Source organism: Echeneis naucrates, chromosome 2 (assembly GCF_900963305.1).
Source record: "Echeneis naucrates chromosome 2, fEcheNa1.1, whole genome shotgun sequence".
NCBI lineage: Eukaryota > Metazoa > Chordata > Actinopteri > Carangiformes > Echeneidae > Echeneis > Echeneis naucrates.
In genome coordinates this window covers 18447717-18470976 of record NC_042512.1, presented here as the reverse complement: position 1 = coordinate 18470976, position 23260 = coordinate 18447717, and the positions used below count along the sequence as shown (strand labels likewise).

Here is a 23260-nt window from a genome sequence, read left to right as displayed (position 1 = left end):
TGTGGCGGTGATCTCACTCTGCTATGTGGAGGGTTGTTCATTTTACTGCACAAACAAAACCTGAATGAGGTGACTGATGCTTTTGTGTTTGAACGCACTGTGGGATGGAGACAGCGAGGGACTAAACTCTGTCTGTTGTCATTACTGATGTGTAGTTTTCATTCATTACAGTCATTTCAGCATTTAGCCAGGTAGAATTAAGAGATAAGATTTATAGAAAAACAAGATAACTCATAAAAACAAAAAAATAAATAGAAGAAAATATATGAAAAGACTGAGTGGGGCCTCTCAGCGCTCATCTTCCTCTCCCTGCTCCTCTTCATCAAGCAGTTTTAAGCAAAAGGTGAACAGCACTGACAGCACTTGATCGAATTGAAGGAACTTGACCTTTGAATCACCAAACATGAGAACATTACAGCTTTTAAGTTTGAGAAAGCATCGCAGCTGACATTTTTGTAAACTCACCTTACCACACACCGCTGATTACACAATCATTTTGCATCAGATCACATGCTGTAAATTGCAGCTTTTGATTCCAAAACGACAGAAAGAGACTCTCTTGAGTTTACCAATAAATGTATTTATGTATCTTTGTTGATGAAATAATTTCAGAGGTCTGGACATGTTTGTTTGTTATGTGTAGAACAGCATGTGGGCTTTATGAGATGTCAGAAATAGAAAGACGTTATTTCATGATAATGTTGGTCAATATCACAAAATGAAAACTGACAATGGCTGGGAGATAAAAAGTAATATCTATTTAAACCTGAAGCCTCACTAAGCTTACATTTCACATTTTGTAAATGAAACACATTTATTTTTTTCCATAATTAATTACACCTTTATTTTTTCTGTCATGCCACATCCTAATATGTCGGAAAGTTCTGTTGCTTTAAAAACCACATTTTGAAAACAAATAGGAAATTGTGTCATCTTTGTGTTGGACAAACCCATACTGCATCACCGATATAAGGATGTTGTTGGGACAAAGCTGTTAAGTGGTTGTCGACTTTGAAAACCACGATCAGGTTACAGCTGCAGGTGAGTATTTACAGACTTAATTCCAATAGATAGAAATACAGAAATGGATTTGCATAAAAGTATGAGAAAAATATAGTAGAGTAAGAAAGACAAAGTAGCTTTTGAAAAAGTGAAATAACCCCATCTGTTAGCTGTTGACATTAGAATAAATATGAATTTTTCTCTTTTTGTGTAATTTTGCAGATTTATTTTTTGCAACCATGGCATTAATGATGGCTATTGTCAATCTCTTCTCCATCTCTAGTCATGTCATTTGACTATGTCTTCAAACCGGATTTCTTTGAGAATGATACCAATGTGACATACACCATTGACCTGTCCAAAGCACCGTGTGAGACATCAAGTCTGGCACCTCCAGTCGCTGTGGCCCTGTCTATAATCCTTGTAGCCATCTTCTTGTTGGCAGTAGCAGGAAACCTGTTGGTGGGCTGGGTGATTGGCAGCAGCAGGCAGTCCCTGACTCCATCGGATGTGTACTTGTTTCATCTAACAATCGCAGATGGTCTGATGGCCCTCACCCTGCCGTTCTTCGCCGTATCACTGGTCCAAGGATGGGTCTTTGGAGACTTTATGTGCAAAGCCATCAGCCTCATGTTCGAAGCAAACGTCTACAGCAGCATCATCTTCCTGGCCTGCATCAGCATGGATCGTTACATCGCCATCGTGCACTCCAGCGACACCATCGGGAGTCACCACCGGAGGTGCAGCTGGCTGCTCTCCGCAGCGGTGTGGGCCTTCGGTGGGACCCTCAGCCTGCCTGCGCTGTTCACCGAAGTCATCCTGGACTCTGGCAGGATGCTTTGCATGACATCCTTCGACCTCGGCAACGCCACCTCGTGGAGACTCGCGACGCGCATCTTCCGCCACCTGTTCGGCTTTTTCATCCCTCTGGCTGTCATGGTGATCTGCTACGGCGTCACCGTCGGGAGGCTGCTGCGCACGCGCGGCTTCCAAAAGCACCGGGCCATGAAGGTCATCATCGCCGTGGTGATCGCCTTCGTGCTGTGCTGGATGCCGTACCACGTGTCGCAGATCGCGGACACCGTCCTGAGGACGGACCTGCTTCCGTTCGACTGCGCGGCGAGGACGAGGGTCAGCACGGCCATGAGCGCGAGCAGCGCCGTGGCTCTGCTGCACAGCTGCATCAACCCCGTCCTCTACGCGTTTGTGGGAGAGAGGTTCAGGAGTAAGATGATGCTGCTGTGTCGGAGGAAACTCAGACAGGAGAGACTATCGAGGTCAAAGTTCAGCAGATCCACATCTCAGACCTCAGAAGGAAAAGGAGCTATTCTCTGAAAACTTATTCTCATTCAACATATTAAAAAAGAAGTAAAAAAAAAAAAAAACAAAAACAAAAACAACCAAGTACAAGGTGGAAACTCCTTCAGCCAGTGCAATGGATGATAAACGCATTTAATGTAAAAAAAAAAAAAGCCTCCTGCGGAGAAAAGTTTAATTTCTGACCTTTAAAATAGATCAGTTGTATAATTCCCCCTTTGGATTATGTGAGACACTGCTGCCATCTCTTGGACTCACTGTGACCTGTTTGGATTTTCAGTCTCTGGTTTATTCAGGTTTGTGTTTCATGTTTTTTTCTGATCAAGAGCGGATAGTCCTCTTTAATCGCCAAAATCATTGCGGGTTACAATTGTTTAATTTTTTTTTAGCAATGCACAAATCAAGCGGACCTATTTTCTAGTTACCTTTTTATTTATGTCGCATACAATCTGGTATATATTGCTTTCTTTCACCGTGAAAAAAAAACCCAAAACAAAACAAAAGTTTGCCATCCTCCCTGAAATGACTTAATCCCTGATTTATTCATCTTGATTTGTGGATGGTTTGTGCTCATAGTAATTAATAACTCATGTTTTGGATGAAATTAATTAAAGTGCATCTTTTGTTTAAGATCTTGTATCATTATCATTATTGTTTTTATTTTTATGAAGTGTATGTGGTTCCACTGGATTAGTTTATTTGTGCAAACGTGCTGTAGCACTATTTGTCCAGCAGATGACAAACCTGCTGCAAAAACCGGCGAAAGTGAAATAAAATCAAAATTTCAAGAAATCTCCGCATTTTAATTTGTGCCAACTTCTCAATACAGTTTAAAAATAACAAATAAATAAATAAATAGAATACGTGTCGATTTTTTGTTGTTCAGAACGTGAATAAATAACGTTTTGGCAGCACTGTGGCAGAATGTAGGCCTATAGAACTACATTTCCCAGAAGCCACCGCGCGTGATAATACCGCGGTTCGAGCCTCTGCCGCTCCAAAGAAGACACCATGAGGTAAGTAACGTTAACTCCAATTTCCAACCCAGAAAATAGCAAACACCTCCATTACTCTTCCTCAGCAACAACCCAGCATACTGCTACACACACACCCTGTCAGCCACTCGCTTTTAATGCATTTTTTATGACGAATTTGTGCAAAAAAAGGGAATGGAAATTGCAGTTTTAATATCAATATAGCCGACCAGACTTGCTAGCTAGCTGAAGGGGTTCGTTGTTTGGCTTTGACAGCAAACACACAACGAGCTGCAGTTCATTAGCAGCTATTGGCACAGAGATTTGTTGTTATGGGGCTGACAGCACTTGGTATGCTAACACCATGTTACGGACTGGATGGCTTGTGTAACTTGTTTTTGTGCAGCCATGAGTGTCTATTTTTTAGGGAACTACCACCCCATGTTTAAAACCTTAAAGCCTGACAGTGAATAATCCAGCTAATAATACTGTCATACACATCTGACCAGTAATAATTCATTGCTGTTGACAGTAACTTGGGGTTACTATCATAAATGTCACTATTTCCAATTCTGCATTGTGCTGCTACAATTAATCTACATATAAAAAAAAAAAAAAAAAAACCTAAATTCCCAAATGGTTTGCTTCATCAACCATCAAAACATACCCAGAGATGTTTTAGTCATTTACAACTATACATATATGACGAATGAATAAATGTATTATGTCATGATGGAACTGACTCTTTTGGGTATAAAACCAGAAAAATGCCAGTTGTCATTCCCCACCGTTCATGGAAATAAAGTAATGTTAACGCTGTGCCACAGACTCATGATTGGCATTGTTTACGACTTACCATTTATATTCATGTACCTTAATCGTGAGAATTCAAAGAAAGTTGGAGCCTCAGTTTTCTTTCCAAAATGAAAAGTTCAAAACACAAACTGAAATTCCTTTCTAACAGTGGGGGATGATACTGCGAACTTAGCTGCACGTCAGCTGCAGTGTATGCACAGTGTCAAAACAGACTGACTAACTCACAACATTGTTATCTTTTCAGGTTAGCAATGAAAGCCCAGAATCCAGTGCTGGATAGCTTTCTGTCACAATGCCACAGTGTGGAATGAAGCAAAGGTCAACAGTTTCTGTTATATGTGGACGGTGGCATGTAGCATTTTAACTGCCTGGTTATATGTTTTAGATTCCTGATTAATGAGTCCGCCTCAGAATCAGTCTTCTCTGTCACAGAGAAGCAGAGGAGTTGAAGGAAGACCTGAGTTTGATTAACTTTTTTTAACTCAAACATTTGAGTATTTTTAGATTTTATTTGTCCATTTCAAGGAGGGAAGATTAGTCCTCACATGCTGATCACAGTGTGAGTTCAGTTCACAAACCATCAACAATATGGTGGAAGACACAGCAGAAAGCGGGGACAGATCAGAGGAGAAGAAAGCGCTTGACCTCAAAATGCTTGCATCTGGACACAATGACGCAGACAACGGAGATGTAGAAATGGCTGTCTCTGCCTCTGAGGCACTGGCTTCGTCCAAAGGCCCCCCTGTGGAAGCCACGGAGGCCAGAAAGTGGAAATGGGCTGTGATATTCCTGTGTTTCTATGGGTTTATGTCATCGATGAAGCCTGGGGAGTCCTTCATGACACCATATCTTCTCAGCCCCGAGAAGAACTTCACCAAGCAACAGGTGGGTTTCTGCAGGCTCACGTCCATGTGAAAAGCAAAATCCAACCAGTGCAGCTGTCTTCTGAAAGACAGGAATCAAGGAAAGATGACATCTTAACTTCCCTTAGACTGAAAGCTGAAAAGTACAGTTTCACCTTTTGTCCCATGAAGTTAAGCAGTAGTTATGCAGTAGATTTAATGAGCGCGCTGTATGGACCTGGCTGATCCCCTTTCGTGAGGTCAAAGTTGACATTCCTCAAAACTAGGTCAATGTAATAGGTTTGTGAAGGTTTATGACCAAGGAATGGAGGATGAAGGATTTAAATCCTAGCCTGAGTTCATTAGTTTGTTTGCCATTTTTGTTGCTGAATTAATTCTGACCTTTGCAGCAAGAGTGCATTTACAAGTTGAATATAATTGGCTTTTGGATTGTCAGTCAGATAAAACAGTTGAAGACATTTTTTAATCTTGGCCTCAAGGAAATAAATAAAAAAATATCAGTAATTATAATAATAATCATGTATGCTCGTATCTAAGCTCTTATGGTTGCTGGGATATTTATTTATCACCCAGCCAGGATTAATTATGGAGGAACTCAGAGAGATAAGACCCAGATTTGCTGATCACGCCATAAAATCATCGGTCACATTCACAATCATTGGTGCCAAAGGTCATCAGCCAGGAAAAAAAGTGCTGTCTCTGTAAGAGAAGGCCTGCAACACTGCTGCACTCAGTAGATTACACTTCTTGGTAATCCTGTCTGAGTTTTCATAAAATCGTCCTGTTAGTAGTATCGTTGCTTTGTTCTGTTTTTTCACGTAAATGCATTACCAACAGCATTATGGCTGGTTGACTGACACCTCGAAGTTAAATAAACTGAGTTAGGATTATTCTGAATTATTTCCCAGTCCTGTTTAGGGCTCTAAATTATCCTCCAGGTACAAAATAAAGTTGTGCTTTCATTCCCCTCTCTGATTTCTCACTTTGATCTGAGATTTCGTTTCATTTTGTTGAAATTTCCAGGTGACCAATGAGATCATTCCTGTGCTGACATACTCCTACATGGCAGTGCTGGTGCCGATCTTCCTGCTGACGGATCTTTTGCGCTACAAGCCGGTCTTAATTGTCCAGGGTTTAAGTCACCTGATCATTTGGCTCATCCTGCTCCTGGGCACCAGCCTCTTACAGATGCAGTTGATGGAGTTTTTCTTTGGCATCTCCATGGCCTGCCGTGTGGCCTACTCCTCCTATATCTTCTCTCTGGTCAGCCCAGGACTCTACCAGCGTGTGGCCGGATACTCACGTACCTCAGTCCTCCTGGGTGTATTTACCAGCTCCGTCTTGGGTCAGCTCTGCGTGTCTCTGGGCAACATCAGCTACTATATGCTCAACCTTATATCTTTGGGCTTTGTCAGCTTTGGTATGCTACTGTCATTTTGCCTGCCGTGGCCAAAGCGCTCCTTATTTTTCAACCCATTGCGGAATCGAAAGGAGAGGGAACCGGCTGCGTCGGGAGGCACCAAATCAGAACTGGACAAAATGAAGCCGAAAGAGAGCGAGCCGTCCTCTGGTGCGCCCACATGCTCTACATCACGCTGGAAGGATTCTGTCTTTGTGCAAATGCTGCTTGAGGTGGGAAATGTGGTCAGGAGGCCGAACCTGCGGCTCTGGTCCATTTGGTGGATTTTCAACTCCACGGGGTACTACTTGGTGTTATTCTACGTCCACATCCTGTGGAACACAGTCTACCCAGACACCGTGAACAATGGAGGGGTCGAGGCAGCTTCCACCTTACTGAGTGAGATATTTTTTGGTGCTACATTTTCTAGTTAAAAAAAAAAAATCTGCAGGGGGTTTTTGAAGACCAATAACTGGTTTATGCTGCAAGCTCTTTTTGCACACAAAGTCATCAGGTGTTTGCTTCATAGTCATGAGTCCAACTCCCATTGACTGGAAACAAAAACTCTTGAGCTTGCATAATTGATAAACCCTTTCCTCTGAAGTGATGTCATTTTAGATAATAAGTATTAACCCTTTAATCAGCTGGAGGGCGCAAAGGTAGCATCATGTTTAAATAGACCTTGACCGACTATCAGTTTTTGTCCTAATGTTGGTTACTTGGCTGGTTAGTGGCGTTTTGATGTTGAACAGATTCCTGATATTTTTACAATAAAACAAATGTGATTGTAAATTGGGACTTTTACAGCGGAAAAAACGTCTGTAGTATTTGCAAGGTAGTGATGAAGTCCCTGTTTGGCACAGTACATTTCTTTCTTTTAAGCTACCAAAATGCATCTTTAGGTTTTTAAGTATGAAATTGCACGTCAACCAATTTGAGAGTACTCACTCGCTGTACGCCTTCATCCAGGTGCGATGATGTCCTTCTTGGCGGGCTATGTAAAAGTCCGGTGGAACATCTTCTCTGAGTTGCTGATCGGTGTCATCACGGCGTTGCAGGGGGGTCTCCTGCTCATCATGGGCACCACAAATAACATCTGGGTCTGTTACTTGACCTACGTCCTCTTCAGAGGCTTCTACCAGTTCCTGGTGCCCATTGCCACGTAAGTGCTAAAAAAAGAGAGAATTTTATATCGTGAATGTATAAAAAAAATTGATTTTGCCAATTCACCAATTGATCTGACTATCTCTGAAGTTTCCAGATTGCCTCGTCACTCACCAGGGAGCTCTGTGCGCTGATGTTCGGTATCAACACCTTCTTGGGGACCATACTGAAGAGCATATTCAACCTGATATTTTCTGACAAGAGGGGTCTGGCTTTGGACGTGCACTCTCAGGTACAACAGTCCTTTCATACCTCAGAAGATACAGTCAGTGTCTCACACTAATAAAAATACACAAATACACATTAAACATTTAACAATAAAATGACCAGCTGAAATATTCAGAGAGAAAGTCTGAGGAATAAGACTAAAAGCTCTGAGCTCCTGTAACTGAGATTAGTGGCAGCTACACTGAATTCTGCATTCTTTAGTGAGTAAAAAGAAATGCTTTTTAAGATTTATTCAGCCAAAACAACATGTTGCCTTTATAGCCTGGCCTGAATAAGTAAGTTATTTGTCTGAAATCTTCAACGCTCTGCATCAGTAATTTTCTGCAGGAGAACACGCACGTTGACACTCACCACATGACAGCGTTGCATTTGAGAGAGAAACAGCAGGTTATTAAGATGAGCGCAGTGTTTGTTTATTCAAGATAACACTGGTCACGTAACATCTTCTACTTAATATTTTAAAGATGAGGGAGCAAGTAAACACGTGGAAAATTGTAGAAAACAATCCAATGCTCATCTTCCAGCACCAGTCAGGGTTGACTGCACAACAGCCTCTTTAGAATCCGACTAACGATTCAGTTTTTGTTTGTTTAATTTATTTTTACAGTTCCGGGTATACTTCATTTACTTCGCCCTCCTTACTGCCGCCTACCTTATCGGTGCTGCTGTGGTCATCATCCGTCACTATAGAAACCAGTCCACGGACGAGGCCCCTCCTACAGAACTCAGTCCTGTGGAGGTGAATTCGGAGGCAGAACCTTTGGCTAACGGCAAAAGTGCCAAAGCTTAATCTCAAGCATTGTCACTTCCTCTGTATTACCCTGTATTCTCCATCCACATACGAGCGTCACCTAGGCCCACGTATTTGTTCAGTAGCTCCTCAGACTCAGCGGGGTCAGCCGTTTTAACCTGCTGTTGTCGATGGAGGGGTTTCCTAAGCCTTAATTACAAAAGTGCCTCATCCTCTTTGAGAGACCAGCCTGACAGGCTGCAGGTGTCTCGTGTCTGCCATCGAATGGAGACTTTTGAGGATCAGATGTGATTTCTTGTAACTGAGACAGAAAAAACATACTACATTTAATTTTTTTGTAAAGCACTAAGTTGCACACTTCAGTTTACTGGAAAACCATCTTGTATACAGTTAGGGAACATTATTGTAATGGCCAAACTTTTTTTTGGTACAGGAAAGAAAACCAATCTGAAGCAGTCACACAGTTGACTATCAGTGTTTGCCCTTCAACATCAAAAGGTTGCAGTTATTGTGTCACAATGAAAATAAATTTAGAAAATGCTTTCTGGCTCAACAAATGTTATCACTGCACTTTTTTTGGTTTTTTAAATCATCAACACTCCTATTGCACTTAATGTTACAAGTTGTGTTAAAAAAAAAAAAAAATCATTTACCACATCAGTTTTTCTTGATAATCATCTTCACAGCTCACTCTTTTAAAATCTAACTATCAATAAGTCTTTATGTCAGTTATTATATTATTTTATTTCATAAAAGTCGTAAACATGCAGTTTGCATGCATGTCTATAATGTGATGTGATTCAAATTTTAAAAGATTTCATTGATGCTGCTGGGCTTTTCAAGCTGCTCTTTGAAGGCAAGTTGGAACATAAGCAGCAACATCAAGTTATTTGAAATGATCCTGAAATATTATACACATCACTGAATTAGGTTATGTAGCTACGTAATATTTTTATCTAAAATTCTTTGCTATATTGCTGTTAATTCTCAACTTGTTGCTCATGAGTTTGGCTTAATGTCAGTCAACCAAGAAGGGCTACGCTCCTAAGTTATCTTCAGTTTGGGTCAAAGCATGGCTGCTTGTATATTCATCAGGAAACAAATAGGAAATCACTGAAGAAAAATATTGGACTGTAGTACTACTTGATGCGACAGGTTCTACAATGAAACAGTTAGAATGTAATTAAATATACTTCTCACCGTAAGGGTAAACAAGGGGAGAGAAACTGAGGAAGTTTTTAGGTTTTCTGTTTGTCACGTTAGAAGTTTTGTGTTGAATTACACGCAAAATGTATTGATATATTCTATGGTAACTGAAATAATTGCTGAAAAATGACGGAATGTGAACATGTCTGAACGCTGTACAAAAGATGAACAGACTTTAATCAGATGTTTATTTTGTATCCACGAATAAATGCTCTTTGGTGGATAAAAGAGAGTTCCAAAAAAAGTTTTTCAAATCTTGTGCTTCCTTGTCGGTTTTAGTTTGTTCTGGTTGTGACATCCCACCTCCGGTTATTTTAAATAGCTCATTTTATTCAGTAATTTACAACTATTGTGTACAGCTCCTCTTCGGGAGGTATCAAATCCTGTTTGCTGAACTAGATTAACCTAAAGGGTGCGACTTGCAACAACATGAAGAAATTGCATTGCATAATGAGAACCATATCTCATATCTCATAAATAATGAACCTTTTCTCTGATACTGAATTGTGTTAATTTCGAAAATGAAACAGAAAAATTGAACTGGGTTAATATTCGTCTGCGCTGGGTTGATAGATTAAAAGTGAGTTGTTTGGTCAGCTGGATAGACTCTTTTAAGCTTTTTGATTTTTATTTGTTTTCCTGCGTCTCTCAGCAGGAGTTCTGGTTTTTCTACTCTTGACTGTTTTCACAGCTGAGCTCTAAGCTCCCGTTTCTCCTTCCTGGTGAATACGGTTTGAAATCTTTTGTAATGGGAAGAAAGAAAAAGGACGCTGGATCTAAGGCACAGTGACGCAAGTGAAAGTTTTGTGTCGTCGTTTGTAGCCTGTGATTCAGCCATCTTAGCTCGAAGGCCCAGTTCCTGACTGGTAGTCATTTGAGTAGGTAATCACTCAGTGGTTCACAGAGTCTCACCAAGAAAGCAGCCAAATTACCAAAACCTTCCACTTGGTTTGTGGAAGAAGAGCAGTAAATAGTTTTGGGGACTCTATATGAAAGAACGTGTGCACTCAGAAAACAGACATAATGAATAAATAAATAAGAATCTACAGGCTTGATGCAAAACAGATCTAAAAGCACGGAGGCTCTTAAATAGGAGACACTGAACTGCTGACTACAATAATCAAACCCTTGTGAATTGCAACTTAGTGAAACGTGTTGACTTGCTGCCCTCAAGTGGCCGAACATGACACCATCTCACTTCAAATTAAGTTAACGTCACTGGAGGAAAACTGTAGAGCCACAAAACAGGAGAAGCTGCAGTTCAGGTGGAGATTCTGTTTATTCTAATAACTACAGCTCGTATAAAACCCCTATCACACATTCTTTGTATTCAACAAACAAATACCTTAAATATGATACACCAGAATGTAACGCTTCCATTTATTTACTGTGTTGGTTAAAAGAGAATTCACAAATATTTGAATTAATGTGAAACTCATTATATTTCATGTGTTTGGATGTGCCAAAAAAAAAAAAAAAAAATCTTGTACTGTTAGATGCACTGAAATATAACTTTTTCTTAAAACTACGAGTGAAAAGGTAAGAATAAGACTGAGGAAAGTTTAAGTGCAAAAACAAATGTTTTTTTACTGCATGCACCAAAAGTGTGTTAGCTGCACAGCCAGTCATTTCAAAACAGGAAACAGTTCACCCACAAAGGTTCAAGAAATAAAAGATTCAGGTTTGCAGAAGTGAAGTGGAAAAAGAACTGATTGAATTTGCCTGACCTTCCAGTTTTGAATACATAACATACATATATACACACACAAACAGAAGCTGTTGCTCAAGAGCCAGTCGATGGGTAATGCCTCATACAAACCCTGGATTGTTCATTGTGCTGGCGGCCCAGACCTGACAATGGTGTCCCTTTTCGCCCCCCAGTGTTGTCAGTCCACTTCCTCCCCACAGTTGCAGCTAAACTCTAAATACCGTTCAGCTAAATGAATCCCGCCAGACTTGCCTCAGATCATCCTCAGCCTCTGATTTAATGAGCTTGAGGTACCAGCTGGTGTCCATCGCAGGAAAACACACTAAACTGAGTTTCCTGGTATTGTGGAGTGTTTCTCTGCCTCTGGAAGAACCAGATTACTTTTTTTGTTTTTCAGTTTTATTTAATTCTCATTATTTTCCCTTCTCAGTGCCGTTTTAAAGCTGTGACTGAAAATTCATCCCGGCAGGTGATAGCTTGACAAACCAGTGTTAACTCCAAAAATAACTTTTCAATTAAATACCCCAGCAGCATGTAGTGTCAAAAAAAAAAAAAAAAAAACATGCCTTGACTCTGACATTTGGTCAGTTAAGAGGCTTCAGAAGTTGTGAGGGAAATCCACTTGTGTGTGTGTAGTGTAGTTTAACAGCATCAGCAGATTCACTGCTGGATAATTAATCTGCAGTATCACTTTTACCTCCTGTGGACGTAAAAGTCCGTGCACACTTTTGGATTTCCGAAAACCTTTCAGCTTTACTCTGGATCAAAACGTGTTTCAAACCTGACGCAGGAATCTTGATTTGGGCTCACTTGGTGTCTATGTCATTGCTGTTTCCTCTGCCACAACACACAAGGAAAGAAGAGGCATCACACATTGCTGCTAAAAGTCACGGACGTGAATGGAAATGTGCAAAAATTTGATTTATTTCTCGACGAGCAGCAGTTTTTCTCCCCCCCCTCACCTTCTCCTTGTCCCTGCTCTTGATGAGCCTTGATGCCGTTAGCTTCAGCAGCATCTCTCCCTGAATGAGTGATATAAACATCCAGATTTTCAGATCCTGTTTTTTTGCATAACAGCAGAAATTACAAATAAAGAAAGGGGCTGTGGATTCAACTCACGGGGCGTTGAATGCTTCCTCCAGAAGTCTGCCGGGTAAAGTTAAACAAGAAGGGAAGACACATTAATCCGCTGTTACACAAGTTCACAAGATAAAAGAATAAATGGGGATAAAAAGGTTAAAATAACTTGAATACTGACCTGCTTCCCAAGGCAGGGCATCTACAGGGAGACAATCACAGCAGAGAAAATGTTCAAGTCAGCCAGTCAGCTCATTTAACGACTCGTAGTTAAAGCAGGAAAGAGAAATTTAAATAGTCCTTCATTAGTATTTCATTTAAAATGTTTCAGAGTTGCTCTCTTACCTTTTTCATAGAACCATGACCCTGGAGGAAAACAACAGCGATATTAAATAAAACCTCACATAAAATACGGATACATACAAATCAGGAATCTGTCAAGCAAATCATTTGTGTGATTAAATGGAGAATTATAATTTTACCTGCTTTCCATCTGTGTATGAGAACCAGCAGCAGTAGGACTGCCAGCAGAGTGATGAAGACTGTGAGCCCTGAGTTAATTTTCAGACCCCCCGCTGTTAAAAGAGCCACAACAAGAAAAAGCCTTTCATGGGAACACTTACAGATGAAGGCTTGGAGAAAAAACGGGAATGCTTCATGATAACTCACAAGTGTGAAAAGGGTTGGCGACGGGTTCACTGGTCTCCTGACTGACCGGATTTTTCAGCTCACAGCTGAATGCCGATATGCTTCGACTGCTCTCCTTGGAGATGAGTAATAAGTTATCAATCAGAAATTAAATTGATTACACGATAAATGAAAAAAATCTCTATGAAAATGCACCTTTTCAATGGTGTACTCCTTAGATGAGATCGGCAGCTCCGCGTCATCTGACTTCCATTTGTAGGTAACCATTTCAACACCTGCGGTGTTTCCATCACACTTCAACACACACGTGTCCGCGTCACAGGAAGCGGAAAGAGTCGGGACAGGGACGGGGGCTGTTATCGAAGGGGCGATTTTAAACAAGTCAGAAAAACGTTTTCACATTTTTATTTCGTCTTCATGTTGTTGGGTCCACTCACATATGATTTTGAGCTCAACCGGCTTCCCCTTGACACCGTTGATTTGTGGTATGTACACCCCAGAGTGGTTCCGTATCAGGTTCTTGATTGTCACCTCTCCACTTGCAATATTCAGGCTGCAGTGCACTTGAATCACAAACGGGAAGTGTTAGGACTCAACTGACGTCTCACAAATCATTTAAAACTTAACTTTTTTGACATTTAGGAGGAAAACAAAACATAGGCACCCAAGAGGTGAGCCGAATGACGCTCGGTGTACCTCGAAAGTGACGATAATACATGACGTCATCATTTTCATCCCACTGGATGGCAATGTTAGGTTCATCCTTCCACTCGATGCTGGTGAAGGGGGGGGGGGAAACACCGACAGGACGGAGGACAACTTCATCACCCTCTTTCTTGTAGATGGTGATATCTGTTAGGACAAAATAAATCTCAGTGTGTCATAAACAGACTCAATTAAATTTTGCTTCATCCAACACATTTATTCTCTTCCTACATTTTCTGAAGAGCTCATAATGACAATATTTCAAAAATGAACGTGATGAACTTTGAGGATTGTTGGAATTGTTTTTATTCCATTAGAAACACATTCATTGTATTAATGATTTATTTTTTAATATGTGACCTTGGATTTACTGTGAAGTATCATGGTAGGACTTAAATAATGAAGAAAACTTCTGGACGACAGTTTTCCATTGAAGTATCTCATTAGTGTGTGTCTGGTTATTCTGAATGTCTCTTTATTAGCACTTGATAAAAAATATCAGCAGTGAAATGTTTTCACTGTATCTGAATGTGAAGTTGTTTAACTCTGGGTGGGGCTTTGGATGTGGAGGCACAAAACTGCGACACAATCTGCAATTAATAACATGATCCGCAAAAGACAAGCGACTTCATGCACGCTGCTAATTAGGCCAAAAAAAAAAAAAGTTAATTCATCTGCAAACTGCCAGCTGGATGAAACTCACCGGTGCTTGGTGTCTCCTGGCCCAGAACAAAACACGGCCAGACGGCCACCATCCACCACAAAGTCGGCCACATTCTCACGTTTCCTCCTTCAAACGTTCAGGAACCGGGCGGAGTCCAAACTGCTTCTGTGCTGCAGCCAGAAAAGACGTCTCAGGTCATGTTGGCTGTGAGATTTAAAAAAAAAAAAAGAAGTTAAGTTAGAGCTTGAATGGTTCGTCTTCACAAAAGGGGAAGAGCTGATAGTTTGGAGTGATCGTGAAGTGAAAGTAAATGTCGATGAAAGGCTCAGTCTCCACCCACACTGAGATGGACACTGGGAAATACAGACTTCTTCAATGGGACTCTGAACTACTCACACACCCATTCATGTCTTTAAAATTTATTTTGCTGTAAAAGTCATCATCCTTCTTTCATTCATCTGATTGGACATGATTTAGGAATACACACATCACAACACACAAGTCGATTCTCAAAATAAATTTGGATTTTGTTTGATTTTCAGACTTAAGACCTGGTTCCACTTAACTTTCAAATCCCTTTTTTTTTTTTTTTTTTATTCAAATATAGTCAATCTTTCAACAGAAAATAATTTACTTTACAATGCAAGGTTTTAGACTGAATTGTGCATTTTTTTTAACCAATAGCAAAAGAACAAACTAGCAAAGAACTTTTTAGAAAACAAAGCTTGCAAGTGCAATTAAAATCAATGCAGTTGGCATATACACAAAAGAATGAAACTGCATCAGGAGGCCGGCGTGTTTGTGTTTTTGTTGTTATGTTATCAACAGATGAATGCGTCATTTGGCCTGCGGGGTGTCCATGGTGGGTGTAGGGAGAGGCTCCAGCTGCAGCCACAGGCCTCCCTCAGCACGCAGGACGAGCTGGGGCAGACGGCGAATGCCTCCGGAGCGGGACCCGAGTTCTGGGTTCTCCCCCGGGGCCAGGCGAAACCTGAGCAGGGTCAGAGCCACGACCACCCGCAGCTCTGCCAGAGCGAATTTCTGACCGATACAGTTCCTGTAAGCGCACACACACACACATTTATTTCTATACTGACACATTCTTAGCTTTTGTTTTCGGCTGAGTCCTAAAGGGTAAGTGAGGACGCTGAACCTGGGGCCTGAAGAAAACGGGATGAAGGCATGAGAAGACCGGTCTGTGTTGGTTGGGTCGAAACGTTGCGGCTCGAAGTCCTAGCAGAGAGTAAATCAATCAGATGTAACGCAGGAGAACTGCACGACAGCGAAAATGACACACAATCAAGACGATTTCATCAGCTTCTTACGTATGGGTTTGTCCAGACGGTGGGGTTGTGATGTGTTCCATAAATACTGACCAAGCAAATGGTACCTGAGGAACGTTTGAAAGAACAAGATTCAAGATCTTTCTTTGACATGTGGTGCACCCACAGTGAAATGTAAATGCGAGAGTTGAGCTGAGATGAGTTTTTAAACCTGAACTACCATAACCTGGCATCTCATTTCCTGTTTTTTTACAAAAATATATTTTCACAAGCACGGCATTTGGTTTCATGTGGTGTTTGAAATAAAAAGAGGAAGAGTTGGAGTTTGTCCCCGTTACCCTGTGGCACTGTGCGGTTTCCTGGCAGAGCCACGTCCTGGGTGTATTTCCTTGTTACGGCCTGCACAGGAGAGTGGAGTCTGAGGCTTTCTCTGATGCACATGGTGGTGAACGTCAGGTTGGCCAGATCGTCCCTGCAGGGAAACAGATAAGCGACTGCATGTGCATACAAAAACGTTTCTGCTTCATCTGAAACTAAATTCAGTTTTCAACCTGTTAAATTAAGATTGCGTGAGTTTTTCTCACCAGTCGATGTTCTGTCCATCTCTTCCTTCCATCAGATCCGTCACTTCCTGCCTGCATTTTTCCTGATAGTCAGGGTGGCGTGCTAAGTTGTACAGTGTCCAGCAAATCGCACTGGCCGTTGTGTCGTGACCTGTGGAAAATGTGGTAGGATTTCATTTTGTCTTTCACAAGCGTGGAATAAAAATCATCTCAGTTTCGTAGAAGCTGCTTTACCTGCAAACATGAAAGTGTTGGCCTCTGCCTGTATCTCCTCATCTGTTAGGCCATGTCCATCCTCATCCTGCACCGCGCAGACAGACACACAAACACACACATCTATCACAGGTCCCTGGGCTTTTAAAGCAGTGCACCCTGTCCCTCCATCTTTATTCGTACCTTTGACAGCAGTATGATGTCCACAAAGTCTTTCTTTCTCCGTGGTGCTTTGGTTTCTGTTTCCCTCTGTTGGCTAATGAGGGCACGGCGCCTCTGAACCACGTCCCTGGTAAACCTGACAATACAAATGTAAAGCACGGTGAAACGTGTTGTATTCTTTTCAATAAATCTTTCTCTGTGATACAATTTCAGGCCGTAAAATAAGGCTTCGCTCAAAATCTTAGAATACCATATGATGAATAAATAACTAAGCTGACCACATTGTAATTCAATTGAATATAAACTTTGTTTTCATTGTTCTGTGTAAACTATCTCATCAGACTAACACTAAATTGGCCAGAGGATCCCATTGGTTTACCTGTGAACAACACTTAAGGCCTCTTTGAATTGCTTTCCTTGCTTTGTTTTCCAGTAAATCCAGTCCCAGTGGTGTAAAAGGTTTTGGCGGCGGTCTATTATCAGGTCACTGAGCTGCACGATGGCTGACACGTACTCGCTGGTTGACCTGGACAGAGAACGGATTCCAAAATGAGGTACAACTCGAGCTGGGTCTCTGTGAAAAACACAGATGAATCAAGCTGCTCACTCCTGGCAGTTGCTGTTGTAGCTGAAGGCACATTTCAGTAAACTGTCCAGTGTCATCAGAGTGACATGGTCAAACATCTCAATGGTGGTCGTGCCGTCAGCCACGAGGCGGCGCCATTTATCCTGAAAGACAGAAACACAGGGAGGCACCAGCAGCAGCATAAATCCACCAGAAACATCAGCATTGACCAGACAACAGAAAACAGATGTGTTTCTCACATGCATGGTGTTGGTGGAGGTGTTAAACATGTTGACGTAGTTCTTCAGGATATCAAAATGAAAAGCTGGAGTCAGCAGCCGCCTCTTGCGGGACCAAACCTCCCCGTTGCTGATCAACAGACTCTGTCCTGGGACATAAGAGAGAGAGAGAGAGAGTTTTTGAATAACAGTGGAGCTCACCGTCATCGAGTTGGATGACGCAATAAACTTTGAGATGACTTGGCAACTCTGACACTACCTTAAGTTATGAAATACTGACCACAATTCAACTGTGTTACACCAGAGCTGAGCTTTTGAACTCACCGAGCCACGGCCGCAGATGATCGTAGATGAGCTCATCTTTCACTGTAATGTTTGCTTGAAGGAATAATATAAAGAATGAGTGAGTTAATATGAATACTGAGTGGAGTGAACAATCTGTTTTCAGCAACTGAGCAAGCAAACCATGTGCCATGAGTAGAGGTTTGACGTAGTCAGGATGGAAGACTCTGACCAGGTGATAGAAAGGACCAATGAACCAGCTGCAGGAGTGTTTGAAGGTTTTCACCAGCTCGTCCACCTCGAGGAGACCTTCCTCTGTGCTCTTCATCTGTGGGGCAACAAATATCAGCGGTTTCTAAAGCAAACTGTGGTATGTTGAGACGTAAAGGCTGCTGATCACAATCTTGTCATAATATTTGAGAAATAGGACTTCCTGTACCACAAAGAACTTCCTGACATTGTTTACAGATCATAAATTGACAAATGTTGCCCCGGCATAACTGACAAATTAGGCTTTTCGTGTGTGTGTGTGTGTGTGTGTGTGTGTGTGTCCTACCTTGCCCAGGTGGCCTTTCAGCCAGGAGTCCACAGGTGGTTTACTGAAGCAGGAGAGTCTGTGTGTGTACCAGGCGTGGCGAACCAACAGCCGCACTGTCCAAACTGCGACCACGACAGCCAGTCCTGCACAGACCGCATACAGCACCTGGCCGAGCCTGTCCCAGCTGAGGACCAGAGAGAGGACACCCACAAGGAGAGACATTTCCCGGGACAGGTGAGAAACCCAGACTGAGCGGTGTCCAGAGGATGCTCACCGTTGTCTGACAGTGGAAGATTGGTGATGTTGAAACAAGCAGAGGCAACCTGTTCCACCCATCATTACAATAAGTTCAACAGGAAACGGCTGCTGTAACTACGATGAGCGGCAGTGAAGAGGAAGTTTGAACGTATTACGGTAGATGCTCATTCCTGTTTGACAGCAGCTGTAGAACAGAGATGTGACTTCACTGCGTTTGATTACATTTTCTGCTGAGAAGTGTGTGTAACTGTGACGCCAACATTATTTCTAGTCTGATAAATCTGGTATTCTGTCCAATGACAGAGCAGATTCGTTGGTTACCCTTTTATACATTTTGTTCAATTGAATAAATCCACAGATATAAACTGAGATAAAGGCTTTTTAAATTTCTGCTTTGTGTTTTGTATCATCAGGGTTAAAAGTATTCTGACACATAAACCAAGGAGCACAAAATATGACTTTGGATTACTTCAACACCAAAATATGACAATAAAGACAAAAGAAAAATAAATGTCAGTAACGTGACTAACTTCTGTGTATTCTGTGAGACAACAGAATGATCTCACCTTTTAAAATAAATTGAGAAAACCAAATTCAGGCAGTGGTTTAAAAATCTGCTGCTGTTGCATTGCAGACACAAAATGCCAAAGAAATGAGAAGTAGTGAACACCAAAAAGGAAATTCTCTCAGTGGGCTTTTGAATTTCTAATTAAATGAAGCACAACATTCTCTTATTTTGGGTTTTCACAAATCAGGTGTCCCCTTGCTGAACTTTCGAAATAAGAACAAATGCATGAGAGAAATAGAAAACCACGAAGCTCATTGAGTCAGGAGTCTTCAGCTAATTAGCCTTTTCTGTTCGTTGAACGCTGACATGATGCACGAAAATGACAATTAACAAAAATCTGCAAAAGTGCAAAGTAAAAATAATTATTCATTATTGGTCAGTCTTACCTGCAAACGTTTCTTTGGGTCAGAAGTCGAGTCGTCGGATGATGACAGCTGGAAGACACAACTTGACCGCACGGTGCTGGTTATTCCCAATTTCTGCCTGAAAGACAAAATAATGGCCAACAAAAGCATTCATTCCACTGGAGGCCATGGCTGCAGGTCACAGGTGCTGGGACTGCCTGTCCACCTCTCCAGTTTTCAACAATAAAACAAATAAACTAACACGAAGTGTCACTAACAATAGAATCCTTCTCAATCAACCCCATTTTGACTAAAAGTGCTTTTTTCCGAGGGGTCCCTGAAGGCCTCAGTGATTAGTGGCTGAGCCACCTGTGACACTAAAAACAGGAAAAGTCCCCAAAATGAAGTTTGTTGTCCTCCAACAGCTGCCTGGTTAAGAAGAGAGGAACTTTCTGTGTGTCTGCATCTGTCAGCTGATGGTAAGTTTAAAAATCATAATTTAACCAAAACTATCCGAGTGATCATCCAACTGTTCATTCATTCAAGTTCAGAAGTCAAAAGGTGCTTTATTCATGAGAAACTTTAAATATTGTTCCCAATATTTCACATATCATGGCTGATTTGTGCATTTGTAGAGCAGTTTAAACAGCAAATTGAAGGAAAATATTTTATATATAAAATCTGATATCAAAACTTGAGCATCTGTAATTATCTCGCCTTCTTCTATGAATATATTTTTATTAGTTTATATGTTTGTAGATCTCTGAATGATCATTTTTTTTACGTACATATGCAAGAAACAGTTAACGCCAGTTAACGGTGATAAAGCACCCGGACACCTCAGAAAAAACTAAAATGATAAATCCATATTTCACTGACAGTTTCTAATTCATCTTCCCGGTCCACATCTTAGAGTGAATGAGATGGCCGAAGGACATGACGGGGGTGACGGCTTTGGGACATCAGCGTCTGTCTCGTCTCCCTGCTGCAGCTCCACCCAAACATGGCCACCAACTCCATCTCCCCTGCGGCCCCCCTGGATGAGTGCTGGTCAGCGGGATAAGGACTGTGGAGACCCTCAAACCGGGATGCAGACGAGCGAACTCCCGTCGTCTCATTTCTACGAAGAGCTCTTCTGCAGCAGCCGGACTCCCGGCCCCCTCATGCCTCTGGCCGGGGCCCTCATGAACTCCTCCAGCCCGCACAGCGATGTGGTGAAACAGGGTTACTTGGGCAAAGTGGAGCGAAGCCACAGAAGATATTTTGTCCTGAGAGCGGGAAGTCACACCGGGCCAAGCCGACTGGAATGGTACAAGAGCCAGGAGAAGTTCACAACGATGGAGAAGTCTGCTGGCAAAACTGTGCTGTTTGGGTCGAGCAAACAAGGGTTGGTCCAGGTTTCTCCGTGAACGTATCCAAGTTATCGTTTATTGTGCGCTGAACTGATTCTCTCTCCCCAGGGTGATTTACCTGAGGTGCTGCCTTGGTGTGAGCCGGACTGGCAGCACCAGGAAAGGTCATACGGTGTCGGTGTATGCTCCTGATCAGACCGTGGTGATGGTGGCCGAGGACCAACACAGACAGGACGAGTGGTATCTGGCCATCAAGAAGCTGATGGAGGAAGAGCAGAAGGACGAAGAGCATGGAGAGGTTCTCGATGAAGAGGACGATGGGTACTGCACTCTGCCCCCTGCTGCGTCCTTCAAAGAGGTGAGACACGACTTGATTTTTTTGGATCCTCACAAAAAATACATACGGATACACAAACGGCCTGAAATGAATTTAGAAAGAGACCACACAAACAAAATGTCAGCCTCTGTAGTGACAGCTGGATTAGAAATGTAAAAATTTCACCTTCGTCTAAGGTCTGGCCCGTCTCGGTGAAGCCCAAAGGTCTGGGTCGTTCCAAGTCCCTCACAGGAGAGACCCGGCTCTGCCTCACAGCCACCTCGCTCATCTTGGTCAGACTGGCCACTTCCGATTCGCCGTCAGTCACCATACCGCTGCTCAGTGTCCGTCGCTTTGGCCACTTGGATGGCTCGTTCTTCTTGGAGCTCGGCAGGTCGGCACCTGATGGTCCCGGAGAGATCTGGATGGAAGCCAGAGACCAAAGTAATGAAGAGTCCAGGCTGTTCTGATCTTAGTGCTGCCTTTCTGTTGGACTGTGACCCTTCTCATGATGTCTGTTCTGTTCAGGAATCGCTCAGCAAATTCACGAGGTGGTTCGGGAGACGGTGCGAGCACTAAAAGCTCTTCCCGACTTCAGCCGCTCACCGACCTCCAACCACAGCCTGCCTCAGGCACTTCTGCTGTCAAAGCGCAGCAGACCAAAATACAGAGAGAAGATGGTTCATGTGAGATCACCTGCTTCTCTCCTGGCTCCCGGAACCACTGACGTCCAGACGAGTCCAACACCCTGCCAACTGGATAAAACGGAGAGCCTCACCTCACATCTCAGCCCGTTTAGACTTCCTCCGGCTGTGGGCTATATGGACATGAGAAGGAAGCCCTGCGGCGTTGCTGCCTGCAGGAAGGACACCTTGGAGCTGGGAGAGGAGGAGGAGGAGGAGGAGGAGGAGGAACCGCAGGGGTACATGATGATGTCTCCACAAGTCAGCCACAGTCCATCTGGGCTGCCTCAGGATGACTATGAGACCATGGTGAGCCCAGAAAAAGGCCGCAGGCCGCCCTTCACTTCCTCCTCCTCGTCTTCCCTCCAGACATCATTCAGCAGGTTAGTTGAAGCGTGGATAAAAATGATTGATGCTTCAGGCGTAAACTGCCGCAGTTGTTCTCAGTCTACACCCATTTCAGTAGCTTCGTCAGCAGATCTGACTAACTGCAAACTCACATAAATTACAAATTAAAAAAAAAAAGAAGAAGTAATGAGACATTTATTGACTGCACTGTCTGACTTCTGTTCCTTTCAGCTCCATGTCTGACAGCAACTCTCCCATTCACCCGTCACATCGTCAGACCAATGAGTGCCACAAGTCGCACTGGCTGGTGACCTCAGTCCAACAATCAGAAATCGGCTGCACGGCTCGACCACTGGATGATGATGATGATGGTGATGATGCAGAGCAGGAGCAGAAGTCAGTTGAGTGCATGTGTCTTTCTGAGCAGGCAGCTTCTCCTCCCGTGGAGAGCTGTAACGGGTCTGACCTGATGCCTCCATTTCTCACGAGTGGACCCATCTTCACCAGGCCAGTCCAACCAAGTCCAAACTCGGATACAAGCCAGTGCAGTCGACTCAAAGCTGCACCAGAGCAGTCAGCTGCCAGAAGATGTCTGCTGACGTCCTGTCTGCCCTTTTGTCTCCAAGCAGAGGATGGATCCTGAGCGTTTGTCATTATTTTTATTCTGGTGCAGCAGGTAATGTAAGCAGGCATGCAGACCTGAGCTCTCATCAGGTCACCGAAAGGACTGATGTGTCCTTTGGGGAAGAAAAGGTTCCCACAAACAAAAAAACAAAACTGACGAAGGAATAATTAAGGATTTCAGTGTTGCTGGTGTTTCTAGATACATTTGTGTGGTCTATACACTGAACGCTGTGTGTTTGGTTAGAAAAAAAAAAGTAGTTTTTGTTTTTGACAATTTATTTTTCTAGCAATGCACTTAATGTGTTTTTTCATTTAGCTTATTCTTGTCTTGTAGCGTCAACCTTGGAATTTTGGGCCTAAACTTCACTTTAAAGATGTTTCACTGTCATATGAGCTAATT

At 42.6% G+C, this 23260-nt stretch overlaps 5 protein-coding genes across 7 annotated transcripts; 3 read left to right on the top strand and 2 right to left on the bottom strand.

The window, feature by feature from the left end:
* The first annotated feature begins 1007 nt into the window (after positions 1 to 1007).
* LOC115054872 (C-X-C chemokine receptor type 1-like) lies at positions 1008 to 2337 on the top strand. Its single transcript, XM_029520269.1, has 2 exons — positions 1008 to 1041; positions 1286 to 2337. Exon 2 carries the CDS (start codon positions 1288 to 1290, stop codon positions 2335 to 2337), a length of 1050 nt encoding a protein of 349 aa, XP_029376129.1. The 5' UTR covers positions 1008 to 1041; positions 1286 to 1287.
* A 977-nt stretch (positions 2338 to 3314) lies between these two features.
* LOC115051666 (folate transporter 1-like) lies at positions 3315 to 10140 on the top strand. 2 transcript variants are annotated; one of them, XM_029515208.1, is made up of 6 exons: positions 3315 to 3335; positions 4354 to 4994; positions 5996 to 6770; positions 7341 to 7533; positions 7626 to 7767; positions 8371 to 8553. In XM_029515208.1, exons 2-6 carry the CDS (start codon positions 4698 to 4700, stop codon positions 8551 to 8553), a joined length of 1590 nt encoding a protein of 529 aa, XP_029371068.1. In that variant the 5' UTR covers positions 3315 to 3335; positions 4354 to 4697. The 2 variants fall into 2 exon arrangements, with proteins under 2 accessions (XP_029371068.1, XP_029371078.1); XM_029515218.1 differs by lacking the exon at positions 3315 to 3335 and having other exon boundaries at positions 4698 to 4994; positions 8371 to 10140.
* An 840-nt stretch (positions 10141 to 10980) lies between these two features.
* LOC115051675 (uncharacterized) lies at positions 10981 to 14842 on the bottom strand. Its single transcript, XM_029515231.1, has 11 exons — positions 14562 to 14842; positions 13850 to 14005; positions 13591 to 13716; positions 13349 to 13506; positions 13175 to 13268; positions 12988 to 13080; positions 12851 to 12871; positions 12687 to 12707; positions 12548 to 12574; positions 12391 to 12450; positions 10981 to 12265 (listed from the first exon to the last, which is right to left on the bottom strand). Exons 1-11 carry the CDS (start codon positions 14632 to 14634, stop codon positions 12246 to 12248), a joined length of 849 nt encoding a protein of 282 aa, XP_029371091.1. The 5' UTR covers positions 14635 to 14842; the 3' UTR covers positions 10981 to 12245.
* Positions 14843 to 15046: 204 nt separating this feature from the next.
* Positions 15047 to 18759, bottom strand: LOC115051655 (docosahexaenoic acid omega-hydroxylase CYP4F3-like). Of its 2 annotated transcripts, XM_029515195.1 has the most exons (13): positions 18386 to 18757; positions 18013 to 18157; positions 17872 to 17925; positions 17569 to 17696; positions 17351 to 17472; positions 17123 to 17269; positions 16765 to 16879; positions 16603 to 16669; positions 16390 to 16519; positions 16144 to 16277; positions 15848 to 15912; positions 15676 to 15755; positions 15047 to 15579 (listed from the first exon to the last, which is right to left on the bottom strand). In XM_029515195.1, exons 1-13 carry the CDS (start codon positions 18587 to 18589, stop codon positions 15360 to 15362), a joined length of 1611 nt encoding a protein of 536 aa, XP_029371055.1. In that variant the 5' UTR covers positions 18590 to 18757; the 3' UTR covers positions 15047 to 15359. The 2 variants fall into 2 exon arrangements, with proteins under 2 accessions (XP_029371055.1, XP_029371046.1); XM_029515186.1 differs by having other exon boundaries at positions 17351 to 17696; positions 18386 to 18759.
* Positions 18760 to 19942: 1183 nt separating this feature from the next.
* Positions 19943 to 22053, top strand: LOC115050667 (insulin receptor substrate 2-B-like; the record flags this gene model as incomplete). Its single annotated transcript, XM_029513623.1, has 5 exons — positions 19943 to 20016; positions 20451 to 20924; positions 20998 to 21247; positions 21403 to 21649; positions 21734 to 22053. Coding segments are annotated over exons 2-5 (1281 nt in total), but the record flags the coding sequence as incomplete, so codon positions are not given.
* Positions 22054 to 23260: the final 1207 nt, after the last annotated feature.

Bases quoted from the DNA above. Each gene is read 5' to 3' on its own strand.
- LOC115054872 (XM_029520269.1), top strand. From the start codon at position 1,288: ATGTCATTTGACTATGTCTTCAAACCGGATTTCTTTGAGAATGATACC.
- LOC115051666 (XM_029515218.1), top strand. From the start codon at position 4,698: ATGGTGGAAGACACAGCAGAAAGCGGGGACAGATCAGAGGAGAAGAAA. The intron at 6,771-7,340 runs GTGAGATATTTT...GCCTTCATCCAG, and splicing joins GGCAGCTTCCACCTTACTGA to GTGCGATGATGTCCTTCTTG. The intron at 7,534-7,625 runs GTAAGTGCTAAA...CTATCTCTGAAG, and splicing joins TTCCTGGTGCCCATTGCCAC to TTTCCAGATTGCCTCGTCAC.
- LOC115051675 (XM_029515231.1), bottom strand. From the start codon at position 14,634: ATGTGGCCGACTTTGTGGTGGATGGTGGCCGTCTGGCCGTGTTTTGTT. The intron at 14,006-14,561 runs GTGAGTTTCATC...TTGTCCTAACAG, and splicing joins CCAGGAGACACCAAGCACCG to ATATCACCATCTACAAGAAA. The intron at 12,451-12,547 runs GTGAGTTGAATC...TCACTCATTCAG, and splicing joins GAGGAAGCATTCAACGCCCC to GGAGAGATGCTGCTGAAGCT.
- LOC115051655 (XM_029515186.1), bottom strand. From the start codon at position 18,589: ATGTCTCTCCTTGTGGGTGTCCTCTCTCTGGTCCTCAGCTGGGACAGG. The intron at 17,270-17,350 runs GTGAGCAGCTTG...TTCTCTGTCCAG, and splicing joins TACAACAGCAACTGCCAGGA to GTCAACCAGCGAGTACGTGT. The intron at 16,670-16,764 runs GTACGAATAAAG...TGCGCGGTGCAG, and splicing joins ACATCATACTGCTGTCAAAG to GATGAGGATGGACATGGCCT.